Source organism: Ahaetulla prasina, chromosome 6, assembly GCF_028640845.1.
Source record: "Ahaetulla prasina isolate Xishuangbanna chromosome 6, ASM2864084v1, whole genome shotgun sequence".
Taxonomy (NCBI): Eukaryota; Metazoa; Chordata; class Lepidosauria; order Squamata; family Colubridae; genus Ahaetulla; species Ahaetulla prasina.
Genome location: NC_080544.1, coordinates 57684626 through 57703227, shown reverse-complemented (window position 1 = coordinate 57703227; position 18602 = coordinate 57684626). Strand labels below are relative to the sequence as shown.

The window sequence follows — 18602 nt, the reverse complement described above, 5'->3', positions numbered from 1 at the left end:
TCATTTAGCAGCTGCCACTGTCATCAGACTGATAATAAATCCCACCTGGGTTCTATCATCCACAAAATTCTCTACCTCGGCCTGAATTTATAAGATACTTGAATCAGAAATACTGCAAATGTGCTGGCCTTCCACCTCCCCTTTTTAGGATATGGTACTGGTGATTTTTGCCAACAAGGAAGTCACACGGATGTTGTATGAGAAATACCCTGCTTCAGATGGGTCAAAAGACCTGCAAAGCTGTTGTTAACTGTGACACTTTATCCAACAGCAGTTGGTTTTTTAGCAGCAGTGCTTCCATCTGCATAGTGGACATGGCTAGAGGTGAACATGTGCCAAAATCAGCAACTGAAAATCTCAGATGAAGCATTGGTGCTGACATCATATCTTGTGTCTGGAGGCTGTGGGGGCTTGAAAGAGGAACAACAGACGTTAGCTCAACTCTGGCAAACTGAGTGACTTTAGGTTTTGGGGTCACCTGGATCTTGGGATTTACTTTATTTAACTCTTGATGGGGTGGAGCTGCACCAGACAACCCAATGTGCAGTTTGAGAGTTCTTCTGGATTCAAAAATCCTGCTTGATAAAAAAATGCAGTAATTGTTGAAGGCCTTTCCACAACTTCAGGTTATATGCCAAGTGTGCCCATTCCAGGATCAGGATATCTTATTTTAGTCATCTCCTGCATGGACTACTGCAATGTGGATTGGCCCACTGCTCAATATTCTATTTTTGACAAAATATCTTCTATTATTTTATGTACTGTTCTGTTATGTACCTACTAAAGTTTTAACTGAATCCGCACATCCTGATAAGCAATTTAAGAAATGGATTGTAGTTTACCAACCAGAATGGCTAACTTCATCCAGCATGTTTACTATGTACTTACAAGCCCTATAACATTTATTGGTAGAAATAGTTGGAAAATATAGAATTTTGCTTAGTGGAACTTTCCTGCACAATTTTCTCTGACTTTGGGCAGAGAGGAAGGAAATCCCTGTAATCTACCACCACCACCACATTTTTAATGTAAGCTGTTTTTCATTGTACACCTACAGAATTGCAAAAATCTATACAATATTTATTTGTAAGCCTGCATTAAAAATGCATAGCTGTGTAGTTGCATGTGTATTTACCAGGTTAATAAAAATAAATCTAAAATGGAATATGCTACCCTACTTTTTTCAAAGTGCGTAGCTTTACAGTGCTGACTGTAAAGTAAATTGTGCTGACATTATAAAAACAAATGCATTAGAAATGACCACCCTTTGTTACACAAAAGCAAGATTATGCACTAGAGCGAGACACTTGATCATATTACAGATATAGCAGATACGGTGCCTAATTCATTACTGTGTACTCATCAAGCAATAATTGAGTTTGGAAAGCATAACTACAGTGGTGTCTCAAAGCTCTGAGGCAACTTTGCTTATGTTTCTAATTTCTTGAATTTCCCAGTATCAGGGTTTTGTGTTTGTTTGTTTTTGCCACCAAGAGTGCATGGTTAGAACTAGAGGCACTTCACTTGCTTGTTTGGAACATGTATTTATTTGTATACTGTTATTAAACTACATTAATGAACAGTAACTAACAAAGTAATTTTGTAAGGATAGTTAGGAAAGTGTCCCAGTAAATTGAATTATATAGCTTTGTCTTTGTTCAAAAACTTAGCTGTTTTCTATTTTATTAAAACAAATTCCTTGTGTGTCCAATCATACTTGGCCAATAAATTCTATTCTATTCTATTCTATTATTAATGGTTTTGCAGTTAGGAAACATATGGAAAGAAATTGTGTATAAATACTTTATTAATCAAAGATAATATCTAATAAACACATTAGTTAACAAATTAATTGTAAACACCCTCTTATCTATGAGGGCTGTGTAGTAATTGTAAAAATAATAAAAGGCAACAACAGCTCTAATTCTTGAACAGTTTTCTTTACGCACGGATATAAAAAAATAGAGATTTATTTTAGGAAGAAATACAGGTAGTTATTCAAGAAAAAGAGTTTGACTGAGTGAGCAACACTCATTCAGTCAAATGTTTGACTGAGTAACATCTTACCCATTTCCTAGTTTCAAAAGAAGAAAATATATGTAGCTCAGGTTGAATGCGGATTCTCTTTAAGTAATGCAGATGTTTAATTAATCAAGTAGGTAACATTATCTGGGCCAACACTGATGATGTTACCTAGCTGAGTAGTGAAATGTCTGCAAGCTAACAACCAAACTCATGGAACACCAAGGGCTCCACCATTTCCTAGTCATTCAAGTTACCTATTCTCAAGGTTTAAATAGAACATAGAATAATCATAGTACAGAAAGGTGACTGTGAAAATTGACAGAACAGAATAAGAATGAGCAAGGAATATTCATTTGTTAAAGGCTACTATTTACAGAAAGACTCACAGTATTTTGACCTAGTGCTATACATAAGCTGCATATCGTAAGATGTGTTTCTTCCAGTCCCTTAACATAAAAACAGCTTGTATTTTGAATTGGTGAATATGACAAGGATATTTTTCATATCATGTGCCAGTTAAGAGTCTCATTTAACTGACCTGCTGAATTCATGAAGACAAAAACTGGAGGAGGAGGAATCAATGAAATTTTTGAGCATGCTATCTCCATTTCCATCTTTGCATATTTAGCACTAAGATGTAAAGAAGGATTCTAAGTACATTTGAAAATGAACACAATTAGAGGCCCCAGAGTCTTTTGGTACGTTCCCGAATTTTTAAAGATCTGAAGTTGAGCTGTCATACGTGAAGACTTTTGGAGCAGGATTTTGCATGAGCCTTTCCTCTTTTGGCATATTTAGTAAAATGCTTGGATAGAGTTTAAGATGCTGTAATTTTTTTAGTGTATTATTTTAATACAAGTCTTGGAAATATTGCATAAAGGATCTCCAGATTTCACTTACAATAGGAACATAGACTGAAAGGTTCAAGATGACCTAACTTTATTGCTTGTTCATTATACATGTAAGCAACTATAGCCAGTTCAGCTCAAAGAAAGTTTAACATTTAAAGTTTAAAAGAAAGGTTACTAATTGTGATAGTCAAGTCTTGTTAACAATTTCAGGAAGACATAAATGGATAACATCATCTACCACTTCAGTCTTCCCTGTAAATATCCCCACAAAACGATTTGGAGCTTTGACTCTATTATTAACGCCAGTTGTTCTGCCTCAGCCAGTATAATGGGCAACATTAAAGCTGCATTGTGTTTTCCCAGCAAACCTAATTAACCACTTGGTTTAGAATGATTTTTCCTCAGAAAGTGGCAAGTCATTATAAGACAGCAGCAACAAGTTCAGAACTGTTTTCTGCACTATTGTATGGAATGGCTTTTATTTATTTGCTTGTTTTCTTCCCAAGCCATTCTTTCAACTAAAACAAGACAAGGGGAGCATTAAAATCTGTTTGGAAAGATGAGAAAATGCATAAGGATTCTAGTCCTTAAGCATTTGTTATCCTAACAAATAAGTAAAGGTTTGGCAAATACAAAGGAAAATACAGAATAGATCTGCATGTCAGAGTTTTAATAAATGATGACCCATTGGCTCAAATATATATATATATATATATATATATATATATATATACATACATACATACATACATACATACATACATACATACATACATACATACATACATACATATGTACATATTAATTATATTGATTCTGTTTTGGTGTTCGTATATAATGGAAAAACAAACAAATTTGTCTGCTGCCTAATAGAAGTAATCAAGAAATCCACGAGCAGCTCTGTGTGTGTGTGTCATGAAGAAAGTAAAATTGTTGTTCTCGATTTCATATAAAAAGGGAAAAGAACTGACCTTGTTGTAATAATATGATGCTATCTGAGGGACTATGGTTTGTAAAACAAAACACAATCACCCCCCCCCCACAACAAACAAAAAAACCTCTAAACTGTCTATTCGCCATCATTATAATGCATACTATATAAAAACATCTGAAGATGTAATGATATCATAGTAGTAGTTTTGCAATCAGATATTTCCCCCTATATTTCTGATTATGGCTGGATGCTACCATATCTGTTGGAGTGGAATAGAAATAAATAAATCCTAAGTGATGTAGATAATCTCTAGCAATGTTATCTTAAAATGCAGCCATGTTTGACCCAGACTGTTTTGATTCATGATCTTACATCCAAAATGAGCATGGAGTGAAATTATAAGAATTGTCCCTTGTAAAATGTCTGGCTATTGAAGTTTTTTTTTTTTTTAACAACTAGGTACCTTGAAACAGAATGACTTGCATAAGCTCAGGGACTGAGAGAAAGAATTAGGATTTAATGCCAGTGGAACTAAAAAAACAGATACAATATGTAGCATTAAGAAAGAGAAACTCAGGTTTGCTCTGGTTTAAAATAAACCAGTGAAAGCATGAAAAAACTAAACCAATTCTCAAATTTAGCTAACATGATCAGACCCAATAGGTCTCAGACAATTTTGTACTTAGGTAAAGTTATGTAAAGATTCAAGATGGATACACTCAATTTGCTCAACACTCAATACACTCATGTATGTCTGAATACAATAACAATAACAGCAACAGCAACAACAACCATACAATGTATTGCTATATTAAGTTGTAAAATCAGTTTTTGTGTAGATTTTCTAAGCATGTTGCATCAATGCCTTAGCTAAAACAAAACATGTTGCCATAAATTTGATATTTAATTAAAAGATTACAGGGATCATGAAAAGAGAGTTTTTATATTATATATTGATTATTATAAATGTACAATAATATATTAATTAAGTGCATCTAACTCAGCAGACTTGTCCAGTATATATGATATATATAATTTAATAGCATCAAAGCCACCTATATTATGTTATACCTAATATCCTTATCTATTAAACAAAGTGATCTTTTACATCACTTCATTCTTGTATTTCATTGTAAATGTAAGAGTGCACTAGAAAAGCAGGACTCTGGTTTTAAAACAGTCTTTCACAAGAGTGCTGGTATATTGCTTTCTGAGTTGAAATAGATTCATCTGTAGGTAAAGGTAAAGATTCCCCCGCACATGCATGCTAGTCGTTTCTGGCTCTAGGGGCAATGCACATCTCTGTTTCTAAGCTGAAGAGCCAGCATTGTCTGAAGACATCTCCATGGTCATGTGGCCAGCATGACTAAATGCTGAAGGCGCACGGAGTGCTGTTATCTTCCCACCAAAGTGGTCCCTATTTTTCTACCTGCATTTTTTACGTGCTTTCGAACTGCTAGGTTGGCAGAAGCTGGGACAAGTAAGGGCAGCTCACTCCGTTACGCGGCGCTAGGGATTTGAACCGCTGAACTGCCGACCTTCTGATCAACAAGCTCAGCATCTTAGCCACTGAGCCATCAGGTCCCTAGATTTATCTATAGTATTGCGGTAAATATTCTTAAATTATAGTTAAAGTTGTCTTTGCTTGAGAATTGTTTTTTTGATATGTGCCATTTTGTAGCTCAAAATATTTACTGCTGCTTAACCTACAACATTTACTGCTGCTTAACCTACAGTTACAGCGAGATGCTCGTCAATTAAGGAGGACAATTATGATAAAATACTAAATAATATAAAAAAAGATTTGGATAATTGGAAAAATCTACAAATTTCATTATTGGGCAGAACCACTTCGATTAAAATGAATATTTAGCTGAAAATTTTATTTCTGTTCCAAGTCATTCCAATAAAAGTAGGGAAAACATTCTTTCAAGAGTTGAATAAATTGATTACTAAATTTATATGGCAAGGGAAAAAAGCTAGGATTAAATTAAAATTAAAAGGGAGGTTGGCTTTACCAGACTGGAAATTATACTACGAAGAATCAATTATCACATGGCTAAAAGATTGGATGGAATTGGAAAATAAAAGAATTCTAGCAATAGAAGGTCATGATTTGCATTCCTTTGGGATGACAAATACAAAACACATAAATATTTTCAAACACACATAATTAGGAATGCTCTGATACAGATTTGGAAAAAAATAAAACCAAAACATTATACAAGAATCCCAATATGGCTATCTCCAGCAGAAATAATGAAACACCCAAATTTATTAGATGTAGACAAGATAATTAGATACGAGAAATTAGTAAATGTACAGGGAAATTTGAGAAAAAAACACAAATTGGAAAAAGCGATAGGCAGGGAGGTAGATTGGTGGACATACGCACAAATACAATCAAGATACACAGAGGATAAAAAATCATATGAAATACAAAGAGAGCAGCAAGAACTGGATAAAATTGTACATGGAACAGAGCTAAAATTAATCAGTAAAATATATGAATACCTACTGCGATATAAAATGGAAGATGAGGTGGTTAAAGAAACAATGATGAAATGGGCAAAAAACTTTGGATACAATATAGAATTGGAGAAATGGGAAAAAATGTGGAAAACAAATATAAAAATGACAATGTCAGCGGCACTCAAGGAAAATCAGTTGAAAATGTTTTAGGGATGGCACCTTCCACCTGCAAGGCTTGCTAAGATGTACCCGGATAGCTCCACAATATGTTGGAAGTGTAAAAAGATATATGGAATGTATTACCATACATGGTGGACATGCCCAACAGTGAAAAAATTCTGGGTTAAAATTAAAAAGTGGCTGGAAGAAATAACTAATCAACATATAGACTGGAGACCAGAGATCTTCCTGTTGGGAATATTCAACACGAAATATAGTAAGGAAATAGGATACCTAATTCTACATATAATAACAGCAGCCAGAATAGCTTACGCACAGAAATGGAAAAACAAGAATATACTGACGGTGGAGGAGGTGATAAACAAAATCTTGGAATGTGCTGAGATGGACAAACTAACAAAGGAGTTAAAAGAAAAAGAGTCGGAATACTACATACTATGGAACAAATTGTATAATTGGCTAGAGACTAGAAATACTAGATGATGAAAAAAGGTGAAAAGCTTATATATATACATATATGTATGAAAGAAAATGAATAGTTAGAAGGATAGGCAGGATAGAAGACAAAAAGAAACAAGAGAGAATGGGACAAAAAAGAAAAATACAATTAAAAGAAACGAGAGGGGGAATAAGGGTGTAAATGTGAGAAGAATAAGGAAACAAAGCTGATGTAAAGAAGGCATATATGCTTTATGTCAATGTATGTTATGTATTGTTGTTCTTTTTTGTTAAAAAAATAAAAATATTATAAAAAAAAGAAAAGAAAATTTTTGTGTTCATTCCAGAGACAAGTTCTAGTTCAGATTTAAGTGAAGAAGAATGTGTCTAGCATGAAACTGATCAGTCACAACTAAAATTTAGAAGAGTGCAACGTTAACTGATGAGAATGATATCCATATAGAATAAAGCTAATAATGCCTTTTAATTTAACTTCTATTAAATACATTATAGCAGTTGACAGATATATAGATGTAGATGTAGATACAGATACAGAAGCATACATATGCACGTATATGTATGTTTATACATTCATGTATGTATGAGTTCTGTATCTTTGTGGGGTATATGCCAGTGAACAAATGAATGAAAGAGTATAGAGAAGAAATATAATAAAAGTGTACAATTCAAGAAGAAAAAATCTGTTTAAAATAAGAATGGAGCATTAGTGGAAAACTGTAGAAATGTAATAGTTTACTACAAAGATGTTCTTGGTTCTTATCTAGCCTCCAGCCTTTTTCTTAACATAACTATTACTTAAATGAGGTTTAGAGGAGTTTAAGAATTTCGGCTAGTGCCTGCCCATATAATTTACATAAATAATATTCAGGATTCTTTTTTAGAAAAATCCCAGCAGACTGATCTTGTTTTTCCTCAGGCTGCTTGAAATATTCTGTGGATCTGCTTCTGTGTTAGATCATGAGAATATATTTCTGCATCTGTCATTCAATATATTCTAATATTTTTTATTCCTCCTTGTTCAGGATGTAAACTAGTTACAAACTTCTCAACCCATTTTGCAAATTCCTTTTGTACATTTCTTTTTTTAATCTCTGTTTATGCAGTATGCACTAAAATATACATTCTTTTTATTGAGAACATTTTTTCTGTTTAGTTTGTCTAAACATTTTCAGGCCTCAATATATGAAAATTATATAATGTTTCTCCTTCCCTATATGCTAAAACATTTAAGAATGCTTTTCTAGGGTTTATAGTGTCTTTGTGAAAATTAGTTAATTAAAAACTACAGATAATCATCTCTTTACAAACACAATTGCAATTTTATTCTACATGGTCATAATTCTGAATTCATTCTCCTGAATAGGTGTTTTTTGTTGCAAACTGGCTAAAAAAAAAAAGCCAGAAACTGTCAAAAAGGTCATAAATTGGTCATATGACTGTGGGATGCTGCAACTGGTCATAAATAGAAGCTGGTTGCCAAGCCCCTGAAATGCAGTTACATAACTGTAAGGAGTGGGTAGAAGCATGACATTTTATGATGGCTGAAAGTATTTTAGAGATTGTAAAGAATCCTTTTCGAGGCTGTCGAAACTTCAGTCATTAAATGACTGGTTATAAGTTGATGATTACTTGTATATAACTTAGTACTAAGAGTTCTAGCAAGCATATCAAATACCTATTTACTACATAATCAGTTCAACAACAGCTTTCACTGAGGGATCATGTAAAACTGACCCATTTGATAATGAAGCTCTTTACTTTGGAACTTTGGAACATCCTGATCCCCTTCTGGAGCATGGTATTTTAGAGACTGTTGGTTTGACTGTTTCTGGAAGCAAATCAGAGGTGGGTTTCAGCAGGTTCTGACAAGTTCTGGAAAACCGGTAGTGGAAATTTTGAGTAGTTCGGAGAACTGGTTGTAAAAATCTGACTGACCCAGCCCCCATCTATTCTCTGCCTCCTGAGTCCCAGCTGATTGGGAGGAAATGGGGATTTTGCAGTAACCTTCCCTTGGAGTGTGTTGGGTATGGAGATTTAACAGTATCCTTCCCCTGCCTTGCCCACCAAGCCACGCCCACCAAGCTATGCCATGCCTACCAAGCCACAACCACAGAACCAGTAGTAAAAATTTTTGAAACCCACCACTGAAACAAATTCTATGAATTAGAACTAGTTTAAAGTATTCTGCTCATATTGCAGGATTTACTTGAAATTAAACCTCCAAGTGAATCTCATTATTTGCATTTATATCCTGCCCTTCTCCGAAGACTCAGGGCGGCTTACACTATGTCAAGCAATAGTCTTCATGTTTAGGGATGTTTAATATGACAAATGTATATATATTAATTAGTGGTTAATATATAGGTGCCTACCCAAGTGTTGTTATGCTGCATCTTTCCAGGCCCAGTAGATGATTGGCTACATATCCAGTCTGGCGTCATATATGTCATATATCAGGAAAACAATAGATTAGAGTTTTGTTGCTCTTTGAGTATGATGTGGAATTGATAGGCAGAAGACATCTGCTTGCTAATGACCTTCCTCTGGGATGCAGAGATTTACTGTTAACCCTATCACAAAAGGTTTAGAGGTATTCCCTACTCTGTTGGTGCTTTTCTGGCACAAAAAGAGATGAAACACATAATACACAACACATTTGTCACTACCTGGGACATCATGCATTGAGAAACGTTTACAGATAAGCACACTAGCACAAACGTTCTGACAATTTTGATGACCTGCTTGACCCATTGCAAGTTTTGGGAGAAAGGTAATTCTGACTAATGCTTGCAGATATTTCTGTTAAATTCTTTTAAAAAATATTTTTATAGAAGACAAAGCCTATGTGCTTGTTAAAAATGTTACTTTAAGAGTTTGTAAGTGTACAGACTTGCAATTACAGATCCCATTACAGATTGGGACACTGGCAGTAGAAGTTGTTTATGCCAAACACGTTTCAAATATCCATAATTGGTAACACCAACAAATTGGTATTAGATGTCATGTATATATTTGCTTTGATGCTAAATAAATTTAAAATGTTACTTTATTTTTATTAGAATTAATCCTATATATATGTGTGTATGTATGTGTATCCATCCTTCCATTCATGCTCTATCTATCTATCTATCTATCATCTATCTATTGACACACATATGCACACATTTGTAATCTGTCTCTAAGAAGAAATTTATGTTTTTATTGGATCAAAATAGACTTTCAGAATCTGAGATTCGTAGATATAATTAGATCTTTTCTTACTTTGTTAATATTGTTCTTGAGACACTGTGTTGCAAAATGAAGCAAGGGAGCAAGCTCCAAACGAGGCCTATTTTTATACCCAAATCTTAAATGGAAACTTCTGTTAAAACTTCCAATTTTAAGTAGTATTGAACTTTTATGCCATTTAATCATGCTGTTGATTTACTTTAAGATTTAAATTATCCTTGCCAATATTATTTCCTGATTCTTATTGTTATACGTTTGCTGTTTGGGTGACACATTATATGTTTGTCCTTCTGAATTTATTTAGATGATTTTGAATGTTTATTCTACCATCTGTCAGATCCAGTCTGTCCACTGTTCTTGTAAAACTAAAGCTTGTAAGACTGAAGAGATTGCAATTTGTTTGGGTGAAAATAGAAGTACAACAAAATAAATATCAAAATTTTGAAACAGATCATGCACTAATATTTCAACACATTGCACTTAATAAATATACCTTTTATTAAAAATATTAGTAATCCACAAAAATGTCATATGTGTGTCCATAGTTGTTGACACCAATCATTTATGGTATATTTGTAAGACTTGGCAGGAGGGATTTCTATTTTGTCACAGGGAATTAATTGTGGCTAATTTTCCAAAATGAATGTATTTGCATAGTGTAATGAATAGGAATGATGCGCCTCACAGTTTTATTTATTTATTTATTTATTTATTTATTTATTTATTTATTTATTTATTTTGTTACAACAATATATATAAGTATCATACAGAAAAGATTATATAGTGTATAAACATATATAAGAGTAAATATTAGGAGGAATAAGCATATATATATATATATATATATATATATATATATATATATATATATATATATATATATATATATATATATATATATAATGAAGGAGAAAAAGAAAAACAATAGGACAGGAACGGTAGGCACGTTTCTGCTCTTATGCACGTCCCTTTTGAAGTGGTATTAGGAAGTGTGTGTTCTAGCATTGACACTACACTTTGCTTTCTGCTACTTTCTGTGCCCTAAATGAAGGATGGGGCATAACAATGGTAACACAAAGAAGATAAAAGGAATAGGATTTATTTTTGCCTCTTTTGTTCCTTTTAGTAAATCAAGATTATATTTTTCTGAAATGTTTTGCATTCTAAATAAATCGAATGGATCTGCTCTGTAGTGTTCAATAACAGACTTATCCAAGTCTTTTTTTTTATTCTCCCTTTTTTCCTTCATATATTGTACAATCCATTCTCCCAGTTTCAATGACAATTCATTAGGCATTGTCTTTAAACCTCAGTACTTTTTTCCTAGCTACCTTTTAATGTTCAGTAGACAACAATATTAATAGTGAATTAATTAATTCTTTTCAATGAAAGGCTTGAACATTTTCCCCTCTAAGTATGTTTCCATGATTAAGTTATAACTATACATACTAGAAACAAATCTGGTAGCAAGCTAGCTTTGTAGATAAAAGCATATACGAATAATTACAGGCTACATAGTTTCTTCAGCTAATGAGCTAACTGCTGAAACTTCAGATAGTTTCTGGTTGCTGAGTGGGAAAAGTATTAACATAATTGTTCTTTCTGCACTCAGAGGAGGAGAGGCAGATATATTGTCTAGCAATATCAATATCAGTAGCACTTAGACTTATATACCACTCCATTGTGCTTTACAGCCCTTTCTGAGAGGTTTACAACTTCAGCATATTGCCCAGCATATCTGGTTCCTCATTTTACCGATCTTGGAAGGATGGAATACTGAGTCAACCTTGAGCTGGTCAGGATCAAACTCCTAGCTATTAACAAAGTTAGCCTGCAATATTGTATTCTAACCATTGCTCCCCTATGGCGCCTATGAATGAATAGATGGATGAATTAGTTACAACTTTTCTAACTTGTTGCAGTTTGGTTTGTAACAAGCCTGACACTTCCAATAATATAATAGCCAAATGGCTCCAAATATCCATTTCCTCATTTTGATCATTATAGGACAATAACTGATACTGAACTATAAATAAGCATAGGCCAGACAAGGCACAAACTACTGTCCTATGTATGTCATAAGACATATAACTCTCTTTGACAGAGTCTACATTTTTTTTACAACCTAAGAAATTGAAATTACTTATAAATTTACTTGTAAATTCCTACATTCCCAGGAGTAAGAGGTGAAGCCTCATCCGCTGGCGATATCATTAATCCATTTCATTAATATAACAGTGATAAGCTTGAATTGTCCAAAAAGTTTGCTTACTAATTTCTTTACTTTTTGATTCTTTTTTTTCTTTTCTGATGCTGTCACATTTGCTCCCTTATTTTCTAAAATAGAATAGGTGTAATATTTTGGAATTATATTGAATGATTTTTTCTAGGAGAAGGAGAAATTGTATGTGGAACTGAAACATATTTTAGCTCGTCAGCCTGGGCCAGAAGCAGCAGAACAATTACAGCTATATCGACACACACTGAGGGAGAAGACAAAACAGCTTAAAGTAAGAAGCTTGGGTTTGTTTTTGCAAACTCATTGTAAATAAAACATAGGTGATTTCTCCTAGCTTTTTAATTAATAAGTAATGAAGCATAGATGTTTGTAATTTACAAAAACATTCAGAGGTTGGACTAACCATCTTAATTCATAGTGTATGCTAGAAGGATATTGCTATTTTTCTACTTTTTTTGTTACAGTTTCATAAGAAATACTGTGACACTGTTTTGATCTTAGTAAAGGTATTTGAGTTCAAACCAGAAATTTCAAGCTCAAAATAAAATAATTTTAGTTCAGAACACTTTTGTTAACCAGATCTCCAACTCAAAAAAGAGGCTGTTTCAGGCTGTTGCACAGCTTGAAGAAAGATGTATAACATAATGAACTTTGTTTTCAATATAAATAGGATTTACTTTTATTACACAGCAGTATTTGTAACGGTTTCTTAGTTTTCCTATAACTTCCTTGTCAGATGTTCCTGGATTCTTGAATGCTTGGTTAAGGGGTTTTAGCCCAGCCTTGCCTGGGAGAAGCCTGATACTAAAAATAACAGATTCTGATGACAATCAAGATGGTGATGTACCTTTATGTCTTGATTGTAGGATTTTAGGAAATGTCTAGATATAAATAGTTGAAAGCTGAATACTTCTAGATTCATCTTCGGTCTGATCCAAATATCTCTTGCAGTCCTAATTTCATCAGTTTAACAAAAATCCATAAATGTAAGAAGGTTTTGAATAATATTAGCGAATCACATTAAGGATAATTTTAAATAAACATTGATAAAGATTTACATTAGGTTTTGTTGCAGTTTTCATCTTACACACAGGAGCAAAAGACAGCATTAACTAAATTAACAAAAAGCTTGTATGGAAATTTAATAATTGTGTCAAGAGTACAATTTTGTGAAATGTTTATCAAATTAAGATATGAAAAACTAATTTAATAAATCATTGCTGTAAATGTAGATCATTCTAAGGCAATTGGAGACAATGCTAGAATTTTATAGATGCCCTTCAATTTTCTTTTCATTTTAATTTCCTAGTAAACTAGTCAAACCAGGTGTGAAGTGTAAAATTTGTTACTACTGGTGCCGTGGGTGTGGCTGGATGAGTGGGTGGGCAGGGATTTTTGCTACTGGTTCTCCGAACCACCCATTGCTATCGCTACCGGATCAGGCGATCCGGTCTGAACCAGGAGCAGTTCACCCCTGAGTCAAACTATTTTTCTTCTGTTCATAACTAGTTCGCAGAAACCATCTGAAGGACAGACAGTGATTAGACGTCCCATCCAAACTCTACTTTCTATGATTCAATGTAAAATAATAAAGAACCATAGTAAAATATTGTAAAAAAGCAGATGTTGACAATGAATAGTAATGAGTTTATTAAGAAATTATCTCATATTTTAAGGCTTTTCTAAACAGGATGGCCAAAGTTAGGAGTGTGTGAGCATCTCTAAGGGAGTAATTTTATAGACTGGGGTAAGTGTAGAAATAACAGTCATTTTCTCTTTTCCCTTTTTCATTTCTCCCAATCTATTGGTGTAGGCAGCGTTCCCTGCATAAGGTTTCTGCTAAGTCAATCAAGGTTCTCCTTGTTCCAAGGATGGATTTGTGTCACATTTTTAAAAAACTTGAAATAACATAAAGGCAAATCACTGATTTGGTGCATTATAATATGTTTTCTTTTGACTTTTTAAGGTTTTATCTTCTGAGCTGAATATGTATGAATCACAGAGTCAAGAATACAAATATGAGATTGAAAGACTTGCAAATGAACTTCTGAATATAAAGAAGAAATACCTCACTCAAAAACGCAAGGAGCAGGAAAACAGGTAAGAACTATTAGTAATTGTAATAAGAACAATTGCAAGAATAGCATTTAATGAAAAATGACTAGTTGAACTCTGATAGTGATAGCACTTTTCAAGTTACCTATGTGGAATAGGTGACACATATTCCCAGGATTAGATAATTGAGATTGGCCACAACTCGAATTTTATTGTATTTTAAGTGAAATCCCCTACCTCTCTTTCTCTCTCTGTTTCTAATCTATTTATTTGTTTTGTCATGCTCCAAACTATAATGGTATACTATATATACCATTATATATAGTATCTATTTTGATGAGAATGTACTTACATTTGGTGTTTTTATGCATCTACAGAATTCACTTGTGGCATAAGACTAAGAAACTTTTTAATCTTTTATATAGTTTTGCAGATACTGAGTTTTCACCAAATGAAAGTATTACAAAAAGTTCTAAAATGTTCTCTGCTGAGAATATTTCTGTTTTCTGCTTTACCAATTTAGTTCAAACTAAGAGTATAAGAGAAATATTACAATGTGGTCGAAACCATAGAACTTTGCTGATGCACCATGCAACTGTTGTGAGAAACAGAACAGGTGGTTTCAAAATGTGTGAATCGGACCTGATTTGTATCTTCATGAAAATTAAAGAGGGGCAAAGAATGTTGGCTGGCGGGTGATCAAAGATTTGCCTTTTCTTCCATTGCTGAGGATTAATTTTACTGCATAATAAGAAAGAGCTGAGGTGGTGCAGTGGTTAGAGTGCAGTACTGCAGGTTACTTCAGTTGACTACTAGCTGCACTTCGGCAGTTCAAATCTCACTGGCTCAAGGTTGACCCAGCCTTCCATCCTTCTGAGGTGGGTAAAACAAGGACCCAGATTGTTGGGGGAAATATGCTGACTTGGTAAACCATTTAGAGAGGGCTGTAAAAAGTACTATGAAGCAGTATATAGCAGTCTAAGTGCTATTGCTATTGCTATAATTTCATGAGTTTACAGTAGGTTTTTTTCAAATATTCTAATTGCACCAGTTTTCAGATAGAAATAGCAAGACAAAGTAATAGCGATGTCTCCATTGTAAATCACTAATGCAACAACTGCCGTATACAATTTAATTGACCACCTATAAAGATTTGGCTTGGACATGCATGTATATATTACACATGAGTAGTCTCTAATTTTTCTATATTATGCAAGTTTAATTAAAATCATGATAGACATTTTGGCTCTTAGGAAGAGATCTTATTATTGGAACATTACCAATTGCAGAAAACAATACTGGTATTTTTTAACTTCGCTAGTTGCGTGTTGAATTTAGTTTTAGTTGCACAGCTTTTATATTAAGGTCATATAATTTTTCATTGGTTTAATGAATTTCATGGAACATTCTGTAGCATTTGTGCAGTCATGCATCTTTGTGCACAAAAATTGGTTCCTTACATTGCTCTACTTAGTACTCATTAAATGGCTGAATAAACATTCAAATTGTTTTTTTCTCTTTAGCCTGGTAAATTTTAAGCAGTGTTTATTCATCCTATGGTACATATTCTGGAGAACATAACACTTTAGAGTTATATACATAGTTTTGGTTTTGTCTGAATGAACACATGAATTTAATACAACACACACACACATATCCCATTTTACCTTTGATAATTACTTGAAAAAAATAGTTATTTTGGAAAGCGGTATTAAGATTAAAATTTCTGAATTACAGAGTTTGCAATTAATTTACAATTATTCAGCTTCTAATGAGAAACGATTTCAAGGGGTTAACAGTAGGAGAGTGATTCATTTTCAGTTATTAATACATTTCAATCAGCAGTTACTTAATTAGATTCAAACAGATGTCTAATTGTGGGTGCTTAAAATATTGATGTATTTCATCAACATATTTTAAATGATCTTTTGATAGAATATTTGCCATTATGAATATACATTTTATTTATTCATTTCCTTTCTCTTTTGTTTTTCTTCATCTCCAAGGGAAAAGGAAAAAGCCTTGAGTAACATAGAACATGACTTCGCAGGACAAAGAGCCAGAGTTCCACGCTTCACTGGAGGTGGTTTCCCGCTTAGTAATCCACCTCCCAAAATTGTGGCATAACTGTAGCATCAAGACATAATGTCATATGTTGTGGCATCCCTCTACAGTATATTGCCTTTTCACATATTATTTGCTTCCAATGATCTCTGTGTTCTTTTTATACAACTCTGGCACAGGCAAGTTCATGTGAATTGGAGTCTACCCATAAGAATTCTACATCTTACTGTATTGATATCAGTGGAGTATGTTTTTTTAAAAAACAAAAATAACAGCAACATCTTATATTGCATTTTTAAAAATGCTTGATTTGGAAGTTAGTTCTCTTGAAGTCAATGGATTGCAAAAAATACATTGAGGATTGGATGTAATACATACAGTTGTTTTAAAACTTCACTGTTTCCAACTACCTCTTCTTGAATTTACATCCTAAAATCCCAGGAAAAATATTTACATTATTAATATCATAAGAAAATATAAAAAATAAATTTTATAAACTTCATACAACAGCATTAAGTTATAACAATGTAGTCGCGTAATATGCAATAACAAAATTTATTAGGAAGATTGGAACATGTGAGAAAGCTTGAAGAAACATTTAAAAATTGCTTAGGCATGAAACTGTGTATGACTTTCTATACCTAAACTTCTTTACTTATGAGATTTTATCATTCAGTAGCAAATCATATGATGGAATCACTGTATGAGGTGCTGCAATGTGCATTAAAATAAACTGCTTTGAATGTGGCTTTGTGGTGAAATGTTTCTTTCTGCCTTAAGGATGAAAATTAAATCCAAAGAGAAATTATGATAAATATTTTTTTTTAAAAAGCCAATCTTTTGGAAAGGTCAGTGCTTTGGAAGTATACAGAGTTAAATGTTAAAACTATTGTGGAGAATATTAACGTGCTTTATTCAGAGAAACAAATTACTTTAATATTAGGCATTAGATTAGTTCTAAAACAATAACTATTAAACCCTCAAAATTATGTATTTTACTTCCTGAAGAGTATTAGTTAGCCTTGGGTATATAAGGTTTTGATAAATATAATTGTAACAATCTACTCAGTATATTTACTACTGTATAAGCAAAAGATGAACCATATAATTCTTGTACCCTGTTTCTAGGGATTAATAGATTCAGAAGAAAATATTTTCAATGCATACTTTATAACTTTTAGATTTAGTCCCATTAACATGAATTGAAATTATTTGGATTCAGCTTTCACTTTTGAAGTGTCTAAATTGTATAGCTATGGAATGAATTTGCCCAATATTACATCCAAAATTTTGCTTGTAGGTATTTCTGGAAGAATGTAAATTAATATTTTTCCTTGTCTGGATTACTGGTGGTGGGGGCAAGGTAATAAAGGAAGTACACTATTCATCAGCAATTTTTTGAGTTTGATCAAGAATGAAAAACTATAAAAATGCAATAAATTTTATAAACAGTGCTAAAATGGATAGCCATTCACATTGTCTAAGCAGTTGGAGGACAACAATAATAATATAAATGAAATAGCCCAGTCAGTGTATGTTGACATGTCCATTCTTTCTTTTTGCCTTGATGATTAAGCGGTTGTGCGTTTTAGTTCTTTTTCATCTCTTTATACTCTGTTAACAAACAGAACTATTGTGAGAACCTTCACTTTTTAAAGTCATCATCTTATAAACTCAGAACTATCATTTTTCTTCATATTTTAACATATTTGACTTACTTTAATGATATTAGCAAATTTGTAAAATGTGTTCTAATATGGAAGAATATACTAAGGTTTATGATTACGTGATGACAAAATAATGTAAACTCTAATAATGACTAATAATTTAACTTGGCATAAGTTTGTGTAGGCAAGATAACATCTCATGTCATAGTAATATATTTTTAAAGTTCACAAGATTCTTTATTGCTTGCTCCAATATATTAATAGAAACACTCTGGCATTTATCCCTCAACTTAGCTTATATAAATTTTATTATTTTAAGTTTTGACATTTAGGAAAGGGGGTGGGATATTTAGATAGAAATGGTACTTGGTTCTATTATCTAGTTATGGAAAGGGTACTAAACCCTCCATATTTGATCTTACCCCATA

The 18602-nt window shown here is 33.0% G+C and overlaps 1 protein-coding gene across 1 annotated transcript in view; it reads left to right on the top strand.

Annotated features, from left to right (window-relative positions):
- The window catches only part of CFAP58 (cilia and flagella associated protein 58), a 79696-nt gene extending 62461 nt beyond the window's left edge, over nt 1-17235 (top strand). Inside the window, exons 16-18 of the mRNA XM_058188196.1 lie at nt 12540-12659; nt 14355-14488; nt 16450-17235. Coding sequence (XP_058044179.1) covers nt 12540-12659; nt 14355-14488; nt 16450-16570 — 375 coding nt within the window. The 3' untranslated portion in view covers nt 16571-17235. The remainder of the gene's footprint in view (nt 1-12539; nt 12660-14354; nt 14489-16449) is intronic.
- Nucleotides 17236-18602: the final 1367 nt, after the last annotated feature.